Source organism: Gavia stellata, chromosome 37 (assembly GCF_030936135.1).
Source record: "Gavia stellata isolate bGavSte3 chromosome 37, bGavSte3.hap2, whole genome shotgun sequence".
Taxonomy (NCBI): domain Eukaryota; kingdom Metazoa; phylum Chordata; class Aves; order Gaviiformes; family Gaviidae; genus Gavia; species Gavia stellata.
The window spans coordinates 1101366-1119727 of NC_082630.1; the positions used below are offsets into that span (position 1 = coordinate 1101366).

Sequence of the window (18362 nt, forward strand, 5' to 3'; positions counted from 1 at the left end):
GAAGATGAAGCAATAGAAGAGATTCTTGGCTCTGAGATACTTTCTTTTTTCCAGGAGCAGGTTGGCATGATAAAAGAAAAGTATGAACACCGAATGCTGCTAAAACACATGCCTTCAGAGTTCCACCTTTTTCTGGATCATATTGCAAGCCTAGACTACTTCACCAAGCCAGACTATCAGGTAGGAGCCTTTCTTTGTTACCAATCTGATGCATGGCACTGTGGATTGGCATCTGGATTTTCTAACATTTCCATGCATGTGTTCCTATCTGACTGAGGAATACCCTCTCCTAGGGTCAGGAGAAAAAGGTTGGACTGTACGGTTCTTCAACATCTCAAAAGGTTTTTTTCTTCTCCTTTCACCACCCTGTCCAAAGTAATCCTGTACTCCAGACCAGAAAGCTCTTCCCAAGCAACAAAGTACTTTTGGCTTTCATTAAAACACAAAAGTTTTGAGGTACTCCAAATGTAAGAGAATTTTAGCACAGCTTGCCAAAGTCTGCAAAGAGCCTATGCCAACAGCTCAACAGTTCACACCAACCCCTTTGTTTTCTTGCAGACTCATATGGGCCTTGGCTATTATTCTTTCTTTAATAGTCATCTTAACACCTTTTTCTCCCGTTCACTGTTTGCTATCAGCATGTATGTGATCAGTTACAGTAGCTCAACTATTGCAGTGTAGCTGAGGCAACTTGATTCTGTGTCCCTTTTTTATCACGGTGGTTTTCTCTGTACATTAAAGCCAGAGTGATGAAAACAACATTCTATTAGCAGATCTGTGCAGTCTTATATGAGTGCCCGCTCCTGTTGATAGCGCATCAAATGAGTGGGAAAATGGTAGGAGGGTGTTCCAGCAAACTCTCTCCAACAGTGCTTTTGTATTTCAGCCACGTACGTGTTGCAGCATAGCAACCACAACTTTTTAAGAAAGAAAGAAAAAAGGCAAATACTTTCTGGACAGTACAGTGGAAAAATAACATTTGCCGCTAAGATGGAGGGCTGTAGAGGGGTGGAGGTGGACCGAGGAGATGCTGAGGGACCTGGATTTGTTTGGCCTGGAGAAGATAAGTCGAAGAGGGGATCTGATTGCTGTCTTCCACTGCCTCAAGGACAGTTGTGGGGAGAATAGAGGCAAACTTTTCTCAGGGGCAGCAAGGGAAATTGTGACTAAATCTGGTGGGGAGGAGGGGATCAGAATGAGAGTTCTTAAGTATGGAACAGGTACCTCAAGAAGCTGTTGAATTTCCATCCTTGGGGATTTCCAAAAGCCAGCTGGCTGAGGAACCTGATCTGACTTTGCAGTTAGCCCTGGTTTGAGCAGATGGTTGGATCAGAGATCTCCAAAGCTCCTTTTGAACCTACATCCTCCTACATTCTATTTCAGTTTAAAATAATTGTGTCCTAACGGTACTGAAAAGCCATCTTTGAGATGGAAGTGGAAGATGTTTCCAGATGATTTTAGTGCAGTACAAGTTGCGAACAGCTCCTTCGCAGTAGGGGATTTGGCTGAAGCTGTGAATTGCCTCTTTGCCTTCAGTTTCTTGCAGGTGCAGCTCTGGGAAGAAGCCTCCAAAAGGGGACTCCCCACAAAAGTCTGGCACCTGCAGCTTGCCACCAAACACTGATTCTTCTAGCTTGACTTGGAGGCCTATTCCAGCCAGCAAATTCTCCAAACATCTCAGCTCCAGAGATGTCTTTATATTGGTTTATCTGGATTTATTACTGTGAAAGATTAAAAAGTATATCAGATGGCATCTGAGTTTGTCACCAGTACGAGACCCTCAGGAGAATTAAGGAAATTGGGGAAGTATGTCTAGTAATATATAAGTAATGGTTTGTTTAAAAATTGGAATGACAAGATTAGAAATGAGGCAACAGAATATAACATATATGAATATAACTTGAAGTTACAGTTCACCATTTCCTTTCTTAGCTCTTTAATATATTTCAATTTAAGATATATGCTAATCACCAGGTGAGGATAATGACTCTGAATGCTGTCCTGTAGCTGGACAGGTTTGGTGTTTCATACAGCTACCCAGCTCTAGTCGACCTCCGAGTTCTCCTCTTTGAGGGAAATGACAATGAAAGGGCAGCTCCACTGGGCTGGAGGAAAGGTTTGTCTGGCCTCGTAGCATGTCTCCAACAGTGTTGGCTGCGGGTAGATTCTAGAAGAATGAGCATGCAGTGACATTTCCCCGGAAAACTCCCAAAGCTTGAGAATCAAGGATCCTTGAGGGTAAGAATCTCCTAAACCAAAAATGTCTCTGTATTTCATAGCCCTCAATGAATTGGTCTTCCATGAACTTGTCCAGTCTCCTTCTGAATTCATGTAAACGTTTAGCATCCACCATGTGACCGGCAGGCGCCGCAGCTTAAGTGCTTGCTGTGAGAAGAACTACTTTCTTCTGTTTGCTCTAAACTTGCCACCTGCCAGCCTTATTTAATGCCGCTTACATCTTGGACATAACTGTGAACGCTGGTCCCTAGCCCCTCTCCCACTTCCCAACCACACAGAATCTTAGAGACCTCCATGGTATTGCTCTCAGTTACTCTTTTGCCCAGACCGAAGGATCCTAGTCTACTTACTTGCTTTTTTGCCCAGAAGGAAACCTCTCCACACCTTTGGTTTGTGTCCTCCTCTGAACCTTGTCCAATTGTACCTTCGTGAGGTGGGGGCTTGGCAGCATTGCATGTTCAAGATACATATAGCCCATGAAGTGATAAACTGCAGTTACGACGTTCTATTCCATTCCTAAGGCTTTCTAATATTCTCTCTGTTTTATCCAGTGGCAATGCAGTTTGGATTGCTCCCATCTCCATGCACCAAGTAAAGCTTTGGCTTTTTTTTTGCAGTAGCATGAAGTTCTGGTAAAATCCTTCCTCTCCCACGTCCATCATTTTGAAGTGGGGAATGATGCATAAATGCTGCATGTGAGCATCCAATAATAAGATCATTCTGACTGCTCCCTCCACCCTCACTGTCTGAATTCTGATGTGTTATCTCTAACTTCTCCTGATGTATGTCTTCTGGCTTTGCAGGATGCTGGATATCATAGGATGCTTTTGGCTTTAGAAAGAGGCCAGGCATGAATGTAAGAAGAGCCGTACTGGGTCAGCCCCTCCTTTCTTGCCCCTTTGTAAATGGGGACAGACAATAGGGGACTGGCCGCTGCTGCCGCCCTCCTTGCTCCAAGTGGTCCATGCCCTGAAGTTTGCAATCTTTTTCTTCAGCTCTGCCACCATCAGCACCTGGAATTGTCCACCTAAGCAGATATGCTAGGGTGAAGGATGGGAAAGGGAGAGAAATACACCTAGAGCCCTCACCACCATTGTGCAGCACACCTCAAGTGTTGCATGAAGGAAAAAGCAACTGTATCTGCTGTCTTCAGACTTGTTTTATCGCTGTCTTCAGACTTGTTTTATCGCTGTCACAGGAAAAAAACTTCTAGGGGTGGAAGGCAATGCAGATACTTCATCTCACTGACCCCATGACTTCCCTCCCCCCATCCTTCCTTCTCCATATTGTTTAAAAAAACCAACCAAACAGAAAAAAAACAAACAAAAACCCCAGTCCTCTCCCACGACACAGAGCCATATTTCTCTCTCCATCCACCCCCGAGCCTGGCTTATGGCTGCTTCTTCGTCTGAATTCTCTCCTCTCTGTCTCCTAGTTTTGCAGTTCTCCTACTCACACTCTTGCCCTTGTGTGATTGGGTTTTTTCTTCTTTGCACTTGTTAGCCACCATGATTATCTCTCATTTGCCTTAATTAAGTAATCCCATTACTGTCTTTTTCCCCTACCAGCTGTGACTGGGAAGATTATAATCCTGCTAACGCATGGAAATAACAGTGCTAACACTCAGGCCTACAGCTGACGCTCTGCCGCATCCAAGTAGTCACCTGCCTTGGGGGGAAAAGGGGATTACTCCATCGTGTGTCTGCAGCAGGTTCACTCTTACTTAGCCAGTGATCTTAGCTGGGCCGAGAAGCTGATGGGATGGTGAGCCTGTTCTTCCTGGACTTACTCCCCATGGCAGCGAAGGTTGCCAAGACCACACCTGGTCGTGGACTGTGGCTCTAGATCCATGGGAATTGTCTAGTTCTTAACTGTCGGCAGCTATGCCTCAAAGCCAAGCCATCAAAAAGCGTTTGTCAGTAGTCATCTGCCTTCCCTTGCCACTTTAGATCCTGCTAAGCACACTTCAGGCCGAGTGGTGATTTTATCACAGTTCTGGGCCCCTGAGATCATGTCAGAAGAGATACCAGGCTGTAACTGAACACTAAGTGTGACTGGAGATCACTACTCTGATGGATGGATGGCACAAGCTTTGCCTAGGCATAGGCGAAGAACGTGACGGTAGAATAAAATGGAGTTGAGCCATCACGTAATGGATCTTGCTTTCACCTTGTGTTTTTATACTTCTTGGGCTCATGGCCTCTGACATCAGGCCTGTCCCTTTAACGGATCACTGTCATTATTGGTTCATGATTAGGATCAAACTTTTAGCACTTTCACAGCAGGAGGATGTGGACATTAGAGCAACGTTTTTTTGGGTTTTCTGACTCACTTGACAGCAAGAGAGACATGCCTTTTCCCTGGTGTAGTAGTGTGAGAAAGGTGCATGAAAACCTTTTCTACTACAGTTGCATGCTGGGTCCAACTGGTAGAGGGATAGTTTCAGGTATGGCTGGGGAGGCGGGTGGCTTCTCTCCCCAAAGATCCATCTTTTTGCAATGAATATCAGAAAAGGAATGGTGACGTTTGGTCCTGGAAGGTTATAGAAATTGGTGTGCCTTTGCTTGCGAGCCCATCAGATTTCCTCAGCTGGTGGGTTGTGAATTGCATTTCACCCAAGAAAAAGTGATCACATCACCTGTGATGTGTAAGAGAATGGCTGTCTTGTACACATCCAGAGCAGATGTGGGAACGCAAGAGCTTTGTACACGGACCTCTTCCTTTCAGATCCGGTCACTACCGGATATTGTCAGAGCATTTGGGAAAGACTCGCTGTGGACAGCCAGTGCCAGTTTGAGATCTCTCATGCCGGCCAAGTTACTGGAAGCCTTCCATCGTAGGCTGTGTTTTCTCCCCAGGCATCCCTCTAGGGTTACAAACACGTATCGGGAGCATTCCCTTGTCGAAAGGGGACCCCTGCCATTTAAGAGGCATGCCTAATATTTATTCTTTAATACTGCATTGGGGATTACAGTGCAGATTAGAAACTTGAGCGAGAGCAGCTTGCCACACGTGAAGTTTGCACTGAAAGATTCCATATTCCTAGATGAGCCCCGAAGAATTCAAGGCTGGAGCATCTGGACCATCCATAACTGTTTTGGGACCTTTTTCTCCTGATATTTCAGGGTTGACTGTGAGTCATTTCCTGAACCTTGGCCAGAAGAAGGCATTTGACAAGATGTATCACGACAGTTTAATGGGTAATTTCCGCACAATTCGGCTTCTCTCTCATTCTATGAGGCATCAGCCCAAAACATGGTATGCTACTACAAAATGTGCAATTAAGCTTTATGTCCTCACGGACATTAGCATCTTTAATAGAGAAACATGCCTCTTCTTTATCCCACCAGTGGTTTTGATACTCAAAGGGTTGGAATTGCACACTGTCTTGTGGAAGTTGATGTGCTCTGATGTGACGTGGTCTGGACCTGGCACGTGGCCTGACAAGCCATGCCCTCACGAGCCTACATCTACTGAGTCATGAGTCCTTGTCTAGTGCTAGGGCGGGAAAGGTACCACAAGGGTTCCCTAGTTCCCACTGCTGTGCCGCAGTTTGGTTTATCCGATGTATTTTCTGTACACCTTATCCCTTTCTGTTGTTAAATCTGGCCCGATAGGAAGCTCAGGAGTCTGAACAGCCCTAAAGGGGCAAAGCTGAACCAGTCCGTGCTCTGCCTGTTTCAATAACATTCTCCTGTGACTCTGATAATCTTCCAAGCGAGAATTCTGTGTTTCTTCTCACTGGGGTGCTATGGATCTCTGCTTACCCTGTAGGCGGGGGAAGAGGATCTGATTTGCATCTGTAGCCATTGCCTCCCTTCTCTTTCTGGACCCTGGAGAGGTGGAGTGACTGCCGTACAGTGCAGCCAGTCTGAATGAAATATACTGCCTTGTGCCTTCCCTGTTACCTCCCAGGGTTCTAGAATGGCCAACATTTCCTTTGTAGAGGAGGAATTCCTTGTGAGACTGATCCAAACTGTTGGTCTTCTGCCACAACTTCCCTATGACTTGGAAGCTCTTCTCTAAGTAGGGCCAACTACAGGCACCGTGATAACGGGTTGCTTTCATAGGTCCCTCTCTGCATGTGCTGTGGACCTGCTGGGTGTACTGGAGGTTAGTCCTGTCTAGTAGCTTCATGATTGGAGCTTAATTTTTAAGTTACTATTAGGTGTACCTAACTTTTTTTCCCTGGTGGGTGGATGACACATGCATTACTCTCAACCAGTAGAGAGAAATTGGAATATCTTCCTGCATCGAGGAAGTCTTATGAGAAGAAGTTACTTGGTCATCTACTACCTTTTCCTACATTCCCTCATCGCCTGAGCTCAGCCATCCCTGAAGGTTTTGAAAAAATCAAAAATACTGTTCATGTATGCACATGCTTCGTAATCACTTTCCTTGGTTTTGTGTTCTGCCCAGACACCAAAAGGCTCGGTCTGTTACTGCCAAGAAAATACGGCAAGGCAGTCTCTATCTACCCTTATGTCCACGGTATACAAACTAAGAACTTCTTAGTGGAGTGGTGTATACAGGCATAGCTATGGTGGGCATTATATTCTTGCTGAAGAGGGATGCTGGGCTCATTATGAAATAAATACTTTTGGAAAGCATGTCCAGGTACATGAAAGATTAGAAGGGGACTGGGAAGAACCAGCATGGGTTTATCCAGGACAGAGCATACCTGACCAGCCTTCTGTGAGGAGGTGACTCCTATGGATGCAAGAGAGCAGTGAATGATACCTACCTTGGCTTTACACAGTCTCTCATAATGTCTTTGTAGCCAGACTGGAAAGAGATGGTTTGAATAAGTGGACCACGAGGTTGGTGGCACATTGTCTGTCTGGATTGCTGGGTGTCAGAGGGTTGTGATCAGCAATGCAAAGTTCACGTGGTGGCTAGCCACTAGTGGTATCTCTCAGGGAACAGTACTGGAGCAAATAGTGTTCAGTGTCTTCATTAAAGACCTGGATGATGGGACAGGGGGACACAGCACACTCTCAGCGAGTTCACAGAAGATGCCAATTGGGGAGAAGCAGCTGATACGCTGAAGGGTAGTACTGATCCTCAGAGACACCTTGATGGGCTTACAGGAACCTCACAAGGTTCAGCAAAGGCAAGTACAAAGTCCTGCACTTGGGATGGAATAAACATGTGGAACAGTACAAGCTGGGGATCAACTAACTGGCTAGGGAGGAGCTCTGCTTCTGCAGACCTGTATGACTTAGTGGTGACCATGAAACCGTAGTGTGTCCTTGTGACAAAGCAAACTAACCTCACGTTGGGCTGTATTAGGAAGAGCATAGCCAGCAGCGTAAGGGAAGTGATTATTCCCTTCTGTTAGGCACTTGTTAAGTCCCATTGGGAAGGCTGAGTCCAGAACAAGAAAGACATACAAACTGGAACGAGTCCAGTGGAAAGCCACCGAGATGACTGGGAGCTAGAGCATACGCCGTAAGGGGAGAGGCTGAGAGAAGTGGGTTTCTTTGACCTTAGGGAAGAAGGGAAGGGGATCCTGGTTTTGCCTTCTGTTATCTATAGGAAAGGCTGAGCTAGACTCTTCGGAGGTGCACAGTGAAAGGATGAGACACAATTGATGCAATCCACAACAAATGTCTGCGGGACATGGTTTAGTGGGCATGGTGGTGTTGGGTTGATGGTTGGACTTGATGATCTTACAGGTCTTTTCCAACCTTAGTGATTCGGTGAAAGGAAATTGCAATTAGCTATACGGAAAAAAGTTATCGCCAGGAGATGTCATCCTTGGAGATAGTCAGAACGTAACTTGACAGGGCATTGAGCAAGCTGATCTGACTTTGAAACTGGATCTGACTTGAAGCTAAGCCCCGCTCTGAGTAGGGGGTGGACTAGGTGATCGCCTGAGTTCCCTTGCAACTTAAAGATCTTTTGAGTTCCAGCCCTCTGCATCTCTAGCACCTCCTGCCAAGGCTCTTGCTGTGCTCCTTATCTGACGTCCTGTGTAACTGAGGGATCTCTTGTCATCTTCCTCCTGGCTCTGCCAAGTTAGCTCTTCTTGGGCCCAGCAGAAGGAAACTCAGTATGGGAGGCTTGCAGTGACTGTGGAAGCTCTTTGGTCCCTAATAGTATTGTGTCTGCAGGCAGAGGATCCTTAGACAGGATCCAGTAACTCTTTACATGCCTTCTGGGAGCAGTGGTTGTTGATGGGACCATTCTGTGCAGTTTCCCGCTCCGCTTTCCTCCTTGTAAAGCTTTGATCTTTCATCAGAAGTATAAAAGGTTCAGAGAAAGCTGAGAAGGCTCAGTAAGACCTTGGAATAGCTCAAGCTATTATAATGGCAGCTGAGGACACTAGTGTCCTTCAGCCTGCAAAAAAAGACCCTACAGGGAATACAGGGGAGGTCTGTAAAATCCCAGATGGGCTGCAAAGTCAAATGCAAGCGTTAGAGAAGAAGTCACAGCAGAAAGTAAGAAAAGTTGTTTTGACTGAGTGGGTCCTTGACGGCATGAAGGAATGCTAAGAATAAGACAGCTGAACTTCTAATTTTAGCATGTGGTTTCTTACTTCAGACTGCTTCAGTATCAAAGGAATGGAAGGTGGCAGGAGCGGTACCAATTTTTAAATGGCTTCAGAAGATACCAGTCCCTGACGCTGACGTGTACATCACAAAGGATCAGAAACTGTGATAAAGACTGGGATTAGTGGACAGATGGGTGAGGATGATCTAATGAGCAGAAGTCAGTATGGCTTTCATAAGGGCATCTCTCTACAAATGTACGGAGTTCTCGGAAGGAGTCTTTGAGGATGTGAGGATATTAATTTCTAAAAGAAATTACTTGCCAAAGTAGCAGTCAGAAAGCAAATATAATCCTAAGAATAATTAGAGTAGTATTATAGAGTAATTAGAGGGTAAACAGAAAATATCCTTATACGACCATGTAAATCTGTGTGAAGCATACTCTTAAATACTGCGTGTAGTTCCATTCCTGCATCTCAAAAAGGATGTCGTGAAATCAGAGAAGTTGTGGGGAAGGGTAACAAGGAGGCTGGAGACAGATTCACTTCCGGACATGGAAGGACTAATTCGACTAGGACAGCACACTCTGAAAAAAAGGAGGACTGACACGTACATGACATCTTTAAAATCCAAGGCAGAATGGCAAGAAGTGAATGGAGAATGATTGCTTTCTGCTTCTTCTGATATGCAAATGGGGAACTGCCAAATGAAATTAGCAGGCAGCAGGTTTGAATGAGCAAAGATGATAGTTCACATAACTGGGGCATTCTTTGCCATAAGATAGGCGTAGTCCAAAAGCTTATGTATTCAGTAAGTAATTAGGCAAATTCATGCAAAAACATCCATCTAAGGCTACTAAATACCAGAAGTGCATTTACTAAAAGCAAGGCTGTGACCCTTTAGTTACTCGCATTCGGTTTTGAGCAAGAAATTCCCCACCAACAGCAGCAGCACACCTCCCGTTTCCATCAGAGGTGAAAGGGGCATCGTGACATGAGGCTAACAAGCAGAAACACAATCCTATCGCATTAAACTGTCACAACAGCAAAACCCCTTTCAAATCAAAGAAGCTGCTACCACTGCCGTGTCACGGCCACTCTCCGGAGAGGTGTTACCTGTTCCTTGGTCTGACTGACGCCCAACTCTGGGAGTTCTTTTAATCAAACGTAGTGCCACTGCAGGAGTGGAGCACCTGATTCTGGGAGTCTAGGTCACAAAAAGAAGGCAAAAGATGGCTTAACTGAAAGCTGCAAATAGGCGTTTTACTGCGGTTTGGTAGAAGGTGGGCTCTCCTGGCCTTCTGATCATGCTGATAAACAGAACTGGAATATAAATGCAAACAAATTGGGGGGTTTTCCATGGTAAGTTTTATTCATAACTTGGTGCTAATTCTATGCCATAAGCCAAATGTATTTGTCACCATATTCTCTCTCCGTATAGACTTTAGGCTGAACCCTCTCAGTTCTGCATTATTTATCTGAATAATTTTATTAGAAATGCAGGACCTCACATACGGCTGCGTTGGCCTATAGCACCCAGTTTCCCTTTGGCAGCAGAACGTCCGATTTCCCTGGGTAATGCATTGATGCACGGAGCACTGTCGCCAGTAGTTTCATTCTCTCCTGAAGAATATCTGTTCTTAGAAAGCAACAAGCATAAACCATGTCAGCGTGAGCATTTGTACCTGCCATCTTATAAAGAAAATTGTATCATCCCTTTTACAGTTTTATTTTCTTCTGCAGCCAAATGTGGCAGGCCACATTGTGCGTAAGCATATCATAGGGCTTCTAACCAAGCTGTATTTGAGCCAGACACTGCCATGATTCTGCATCCTAGGACTGTGTTTTCCTGTTGTGTTTACATCTTCTGGCAGCCCTGGAACCCTACGTATTAAATGTACTATTCTGCATAGGTCTAATCTACAGGAAAGCTGAGCTGAAGTTAAGGCTTTAGAGTTAGAGTAACAAGCCAACTGCAAGATTTCATCAAATCAGTGTCAAAATGTTGCATGCACCTCTTTTGGAGATATAAGAAGTTTCATTTACCAACCCCAAACCAGCCTGAGAAACAACTGATACGATTTTATGACATTTGCTTTCATACCTTGGTACGTTTCGTAGGCACGATGGAGATTATAAGCTGCACTTGGTCCTCATGCTCATACTTCAGTTTTTTTGCGAGAGCCACCCTCAGCTACTTAACAGAAATTGTTTTTGTAAATTTATTCCAGCTAATCATGTCCGTTTTCGAGAACAGCATGAAGGAAAGAGGCATCACTGAAAATGAAGCCTTCGACTGGGAGAAGGCTGGTACGGATATCTTGTTGTCCACTAGCACCTCTACTCCACCACAGCAAAACACCAGGCAAACAGCAGCCATGTTTGGGTGAGTATTGCAGTTGCGCCAGTCAGTTCTTGGACATCCTCAACAGCAAGCTCAGTAAGAAGTTCATTTTTGAAAGATTTCAAGGCCATTACGATCCTGGGAAGTTGGAGCTGCATGGCAGCCACCACTTAATTTGGCTTAATATATGTAAACATATATTTAAAGTGGTGGAACCCGGTTTCAGACCCTTGCTGTCCTGAAAACACGTTTTCTACTGGGGATAAGTGTGTGAGTTGGAGTCACATTAAGGGATGTCTGAGGGCTTTGTCGAGGATTGATGGAGCCCATATGCTTGTATAATTTGCATACGATACGGCACGTATGGCTGGAGCTTCTGTGAAAGCGCCTGCTGTGAGGCAGTCGTTGCCTTGCTGTGGGGTGGGTTTGTGACTGATAGTGAGCTGAACGCAGCAGAGCGCGTGCACTGGTCACGCCTCGGACACAGCTCCTCGACCTTTGCAGGGTGTTTCACGTGCTGGTGCAAAGGTACCCAGAGCTTGGTGCTCAGAGATGGAAACGAGTCCAAACAAAAGTTGATGAGGCTTAGTTCACTGGTCTGTCTTGGTGCTTTTGAGGGGGCTGACATTAAGGGATAACAATAATCCTTAGTAATATTATAGAAGATAAAAGCTTAATCATAGAATCATGTAGGTTGGAAAAGACTTTTAAGATCATCAAGTCCAACCGTAAACCTAACCCTGCCAAATCCACCACTAAACCATGTCCCGAAGCGCCTCCTCCACATGTCTTTTAAAGACCTCCAGGGATGGAGATTCCACTACCTCCCTGGGCAGCCTCTTCCAGGGTCTGACAAGCCTTTCCGTGGAGAAGTTTTTCCTAATATCCAGCCTGAACATCCCCTGGCGCAACTTGAGGCCATTCCCTCTTGTCCTATCACTAGTCACTTGGGAGAAGAGACCAACACCCACCTCACCACAACCCCCTTTCAGGCAGTTGTAGAGAGCGATGAGGTCTCCCCTCAGCCTCCTCTTCTCCAGACTGAACAACCCCAGCTCCCTCAGCCGCTCCTCATCAGACTTGTGCTCCAGACCCCTCACCAGCTCCGTCACCCTTCTCTGGACATGCTCCAGCATATGAGAGAAGATAAAAGCTATAAGGCCTATGAAGCCTCGTTTGCTCATGCAAAGAGTGAAAGTTTCTTCTACACTAGATATTGTGTAACGGACACTTCTGAAGAAGTTTGCAGCCTGCATATCAAGGGTCCCAAGATGCTTTCACTGATCCATCCCACTGTCTTTGTGACTATACATTAGGTGGAATCCTTCTGTTCTGTTTCAGATTGTCATATCTGGGATAACGCTGGACTGCCTGTTTTTTCAACCTGGTAATACCCTAAAAGCTGTGCAGGAATTTCTGTGGGGCAGTGTGATAGGCCACCTCGTTTAAGTACTAATAATTTTACCTCTCTTCTTGTCTCCTCCATAGGGTGGTTAATGTCACTCCAGTACCTGGCGACTTGCTTCGTGAGAACACTGAGGATGTCCTACAGGGTGAACATCTGAGTGATCAAGAGAATGCTCCTCCCATCCTGTCAGGCCGGCCAGCGGAAGGTCTTGGTCAGGCTCCAAACACCGCTTTCAACGAGGCTGAAGTTTGGGAAGAGACAGATGTGAATCGCAACAAACTCAGGATCAGCATCAGCAAAGTAAAGAACATTTATTTATCTCCTGTGGCTGTTGGATTTGGGGCAACGTATTCATAGACTGCTAGAAGCCGCCCGGATCCACTGATGTAGCATCCTACACAGCGCAGCCCAAAAACCACTGTGGAATTTCCCTGTGGAAATGGGAAATTACAAACAATTTTTTCACAGAGTAAAAGCCATTGGGATTAATTTGGATCTTTATGCAAATGACATTTTGGGGGCCAATGATGCTAGAGTGAATCTTTCATACAACCATTATATCATTCTCTAGGATCTTGATACTTCAAGCAATGGAATTCTAGTCTTTGCATAGCTGATACGATGTCAGAAATGTCCACGGTTTGGAAATTATAAACCAAAATTTTATTGCATCCTAACCTCTTGTGTAAATAAATTTCATCAGAGATGTCTTCATAAGCCATATTTTTCTACATCTTGAGTCATCACTAATTTTTGTCTTCCAATTTTTCAACTTTCCTTTCTAAGGGTAGCGCAATCTATGAAGAGCTTCTAATGATGGTTTCACCCCTGTGAAGAGTGAGAAGAGCTATCACTTAATATTCTCATATTTCTGCATTCCAAGATCATATTAGACTTTTTAGCTTGCATACAGTGTATACTTCAGTTGGTTTTCCTTATAATCCCTAAGCTGTTTCTCAGTCCTTTTTTGTAAATGTTACCTAATTTCTTGGAGGCATCCCCACTGAACGATGATTCCTTAGTAAATGTTAAGTATGAGAATCTACCAGTTAGTTTATTTATTAGATCAACTTACATATTGTAAGTAAATTAGTATTTGTTGTGTTGATCTCAATTCTTATTGAAAAATCGGAATGTTGCATGGCATGACATCAGATGCATAGAGAATCTGTTAGCAGAGAAACCTTTCTCAAACAGACTTAAAATATTATCAGGGCATATCGGATTCATTTCACAAACCTGTCTTTAATGGACATTTGTGGAGTAGCATGTTAAATCTACCCACCTGCTGGGTCTGACCAGAATTCACTTCAGTCTCTGCTGGCACAAAGTTAGTCCTTCTTTCAGCCCTGTAGATATCTCCACGATCCTTAGTCTTATTAGAAAACATTATTCATGGACAAGAAATAATCGCATCTAACTTGCTTAAAATTCTCCAATGCAAATAATTTGGATCAACGTGTTATCTGTATGGAACATTACCAGCAACATTCCCCAATACTGAGAATTATAAACCAAGTTCAAATCACTTCTTCACCTCTCACTGGTAAACTGTGTGCATTCCCCGGAGTTCTCGTTTGAAGGCGCATGAAAGAAGACAAGCCTGGTAGAGTGGGAAAGTTCTATTTCCACAACATCCAAAAAAAGCGTATTACGGAAAACTCCTGGTAACCCCTATGTGTTTTTCTGTTCCTTTGAACCACCAGGTGCCTTGACGCTCTTCAGTCAGACTGAGATGTGCACAAGGGAGTCCTAAATGTCCTTTCTGCACGCTAGTTGTACGTCATGTCTTAGGAACCCCGCGCTGTCATTCGCAAGCCCTGTCATAACAGCAGCTAGAGGCAGGAGAGGTTTCTACAAGATCGGCAGCACGACCAGGTGACTCTCCTGCCAAGGGATATGCTATTTCTTGTCAGTTTACTGGCAAAGGAGCTTAGGGCGTTAGTCAGCTTGGCAATGAGCACTTCAGTTCTGACAAGCTCTGTAGCTACGCAGCAGTCTATGAAAGAGAGCCCAGGGCATCATGCTCGCCAAAGCTAGAGAAGTTTGTCCTTTCTCTCTGTGGTCTTCAGTCTGACTCTTGCCTGTCCTTTCGCTCTGCTAGGCTTATTATCTTTAGCCTGACTGTTCCCTGAGAGAGAATCGGTTTTTATTCAAGTCACAGTCACCACATGGAGGAAAAAAGGAGGCTGCAGATTTGATACGTAAGGGCACAGCTTCACCTCTGCTTGTAATCTCAGGCATCCCTTGTGTCCTTCAGAACCGCAAGGGCAGCTGGTGTGTGAAGCACCCTTCTGCTGTTCACAGCTTCACCATCCTTCATCTCCCAGTCTTGTAGCACTAAAAGAAACTCTGGCTCTCCCTGTTCCTCTTTGTATTTAAGTGATGAGTAGATCTTGCCATGTTTTTTCTCCCCAATACCTCTCTAAGGTCATCCTTTTTTCTCTCTTCGCACAGATCTCCTTCTGTCCCACTTCTCCCATGTCTGTGCTAAGGACGGTTTCCTTGCTTACTGTCACTGCCCTTCCTAAATCCTCCTTCTGGTTCTCCTTCCTCCACTGGATCAAAGTTCTCATTCTGTGTTTTTTCAGAAGCTTCTGTCTTCTCTCCCACACCCTCCCCCAGTTCTCTGCTCTTGGATCTTACCAAGTTGCCCGTTACCCTACAGTACGTCAGCCTTTGCTCCCTCCACAAACACATTTGACCTTCCTTTGTCACTAACCTTCTCCTGGCCTGAATGGATTACAGATTAAATCATTACCATCTATTCTGCTTTTCCTGTAATGCCTGAAAGTTCTCCTCCACTCTTCCTAGCTGCAAAGGCTCCTTAGTTATGCATTCCAAACCCAGCCTGGATGGTCTAGATCTGCTAATCTATGGACACTGACTCGCCATATAGACAGTAACGCACAAAGGCAACTGTCTTCATCAGCAGCATTTTACTGAGGAGCCTGCTTACGTTCAGAGCCTCTGGCATTAATAGAGGACAAGTGAATGCAGGGCATGCTGCAGAGAAAGGTAAACTCTCCGTACAAGGAACTTGCAGCAGCACCTCAATGCACATCCCCACACAGAGGCAGTGTGTAGCAGCTGACGTTGCGTGGCTGGCAGCACAACAGGGTTGAATGCAGATCCTAGATGGCTGCTGTAGTCCTTGGACCGTTCTGCCTCTATGCTTTTGCCTAAGCGGCTCTCCTCTTCCAAGGGGAAGCACACAGTGGAAGGCAGAAGGCAGCTGTGTTACAGTCACCTACTTTTGCTCCTTTGTCTGCTGCTAAATGAAAAAAAATCAAATCCACTAAGTCCATATGAAAACAGAAAATACGTACTGGTAGAGTATGAACACTCAATGCTCACAAGTGTCCACGAGCATGTTGAGGTCCCTGCATGACCTTGGGTCTGTGAAAAGCTCTTACAGATCCTGTGGTTGAGTATATGTCCTGGAGGACTTTGTTCAGAGGACCAAAATTAAAAAAAAAAAAAACAACAAAACAACAAAATGCAACAAAACAAACAAAAATAAATCACCCTGGGAATTAGGAAATGGCTTAGTCATATCAAGTTTATCAGAAGTAAAAGTATGTACATTGCAATGTAATGCATGGACCCTGCTTAGATGAATATTGACAAACAAGGGCTCTTAGACATCTTGGGTACGCAGTTAAGGTTTGTGTATGAAGGTTAGCCCATGATAACTCCTTTGGATCAACTGTTCAGGGTAATGGAATTGCAAAGGCCACCTTGTAAAGATGTCTAAATATTTGAATTGATTTAAAATCCATACCTTCTTTTAGTACTAGGTAATTGCCAGGGCCCTTGCTTTCCTTCAAACATTGCTTGTGTAGATCTTGAAAATGCAACTGAAACTGTACCCTGGAAGAAGGCACACAGTGAAGGATGGGAAATCAACATCTTTGGTCAGATTTTGAGGTTCTCTGTGTTTACCCCCTACAGACTCAGTGCATGGTGGAAGAGGAGCAGAGAAACGGTGTCTGCCCCAGTTCCCCTGTCCGAGTGCCTCCGGAGTCCCCTACCGCACAAGTGCGCTCCCTAAGATACCGCCGTGTGAACAGCCCTGAGTCAGAACGCCTCTCCACCGCTGACGGCAAAGCAGATCTGCATGAAAGAAGGTTTGCTCACCCTCTGTAGTCTCCTACTGCTTTCGGCAGTGTCTTGCGGATTGACTGTTGAGACCAGCCTAATCGTTAGATCGGCAGGCACTGGAAGTTCATTTCTGGGTGGAGGTGTTCATGGGCTTTATGATCTTTCTGACAAGACGCTCATGTCTATTAATAAGGAGAGTTAGCGGAAACGATTCTCATCCTGTCCCTGGATGGGGAGAACTCCACAGATGGAAAGACGGACATTTGCCAGAGGGAAGGCAAAGCATCAGATCGGAGATAATGTAAACAGTCACAAAGCTTTTGGCTGGCCTGGGGTGGGAGAGAGGAATGGATCTTGTTAGGATACACATAGGGATGCATGTGTTCTGGGAGCTAGCTGGCAGAGCCTGATCTGGTGGGTTTCATTATTTCATTATTTTTCATTAATAGTAGTAATAGTATTCATTTTTCAGCACATGGCATGCACTTGTTTGCATGTGAAAAGTACGCCTTGCACCCTGATTTCGAGGGTAATAGGAATACCTTCGAGGGTAATAGGAATACCTTCTCACAGATTTCGAGGGTAATAGGAATACCTTCGAGGGTAATAGGAATACCTTCTCACAGATTTCGAGGGTAATAGGAATACCTTCTCACAGATCCACAGCAAAGAAATAAACAACAAACCAAGAATAATAAAAATAAGGAAAAGAAGCTTTTCAAAGTATTGTGTGCTGGAGAACACACGTGTTACAAGACATAGGCCCTTGGTGCTGGTAGCCCCCTTCACATCCTTTGTTACTCTGTCTTCCTCTTCCCAGTGAAGGTCAGGGTGTGGACTGCGGTTGCAGGACGTACTGGTGAAATGGCCCCTCTGAAGGAGGTAGGGGAGAGACAGACCTTCTTCTCAGAGACAATCTGACGGACTTCAGCCAAGAGGAACAGTCACAAGGAGACGGTAGCTGGAAGCGAAGGAGGATCAAAAAGAACTAGAGAGAGGATGAGCCCCTAGCACTACCCCCAGTTTGTCAGGTCCTGTGTTATTCGGGGTGGCTGGGGGAAGCTGTAATGCTTCTCTGTAATTCAGGGAAGGTTGTTTGTGTTGCTATTAACAGTTCAGGGTTTGAATAACAAATCTTGGGTCTTGCTACCTCTTCTTTTCTTGCTCAGAAGAAAGGCTCTTTAAAATAGGAAGGGAAAAAAGCCGTTTATAGCAATCGGCAACACTAGCCCTGTACGTTCACTGAATGCTTTTAACTCCTTCCTTTACTTCGCCCACTCTTCCTTGTCTACTCAGCGTCATGCTAACTTAATATATTATCCAAAACGCATCCCTTTCTCCTGCCTTCTTCCCTCAGCTCCCGTTTTTAAAATCAAGATCTTTTTTCATCTTCCAAGTAGCATCCACCGAGTATGGTACAAACCCAATCCCACTCTGCCACACAGTCTTCTCTTCATTCTGTTTTCATCTTTTCATGACACAGACCTGACTCCCAGCACTGGGAAATTCTTCTGGCTTTCTGGAGTAAATTCTTCCACTTCAGGAGTCTCCCCTCTGCTCATGAATGGATGAAGACATTGGCTAAACCCAGATTTTCTTTTATTTTTTAGCAACAGCTCTTTAAAATCCAGTTCTTCTTTACACACAGAGTATAGGCCATTTTTCATTCTCACTGTGCGTAGTGTTCCCTATTCACAATAATAGATTTTTAAGACTTTAACAAATACAGCCTTGCTTCTTTCAGATCCATCAGTTGGCTTTTGCTGAGATCTTTA

General features: G+C 44.9%; 1 protein-coding gene across 1 annotated transcript in view; it reads left to right on the forward strand.

The window, feature by feature from the left end:
* TTBK1 (tau tubulin kinase 1) overlaps positions 1–18362 on the forward strand; it is a 95054-nt gene that overhangs the window by 46324 nt on the left and 30368 nt on the right. The window contains exons 9-12 of the mRNA XM_009817764.2: positions 55–180; positions 10963–11117; positions 12564–12783; positions 16438–16613. Of these exons, the coding sequence (XP_009816066.2) occupies positions 55–180; positions 10963–11117; positions 12564–12783; positions 16438–16613 (677 nt within the window). The remainder of the gene's footprint in view (positions 1–54; positions 181–10962; positions 11118–12563; positions 12784–16437; positions 16614–18362) is intronic.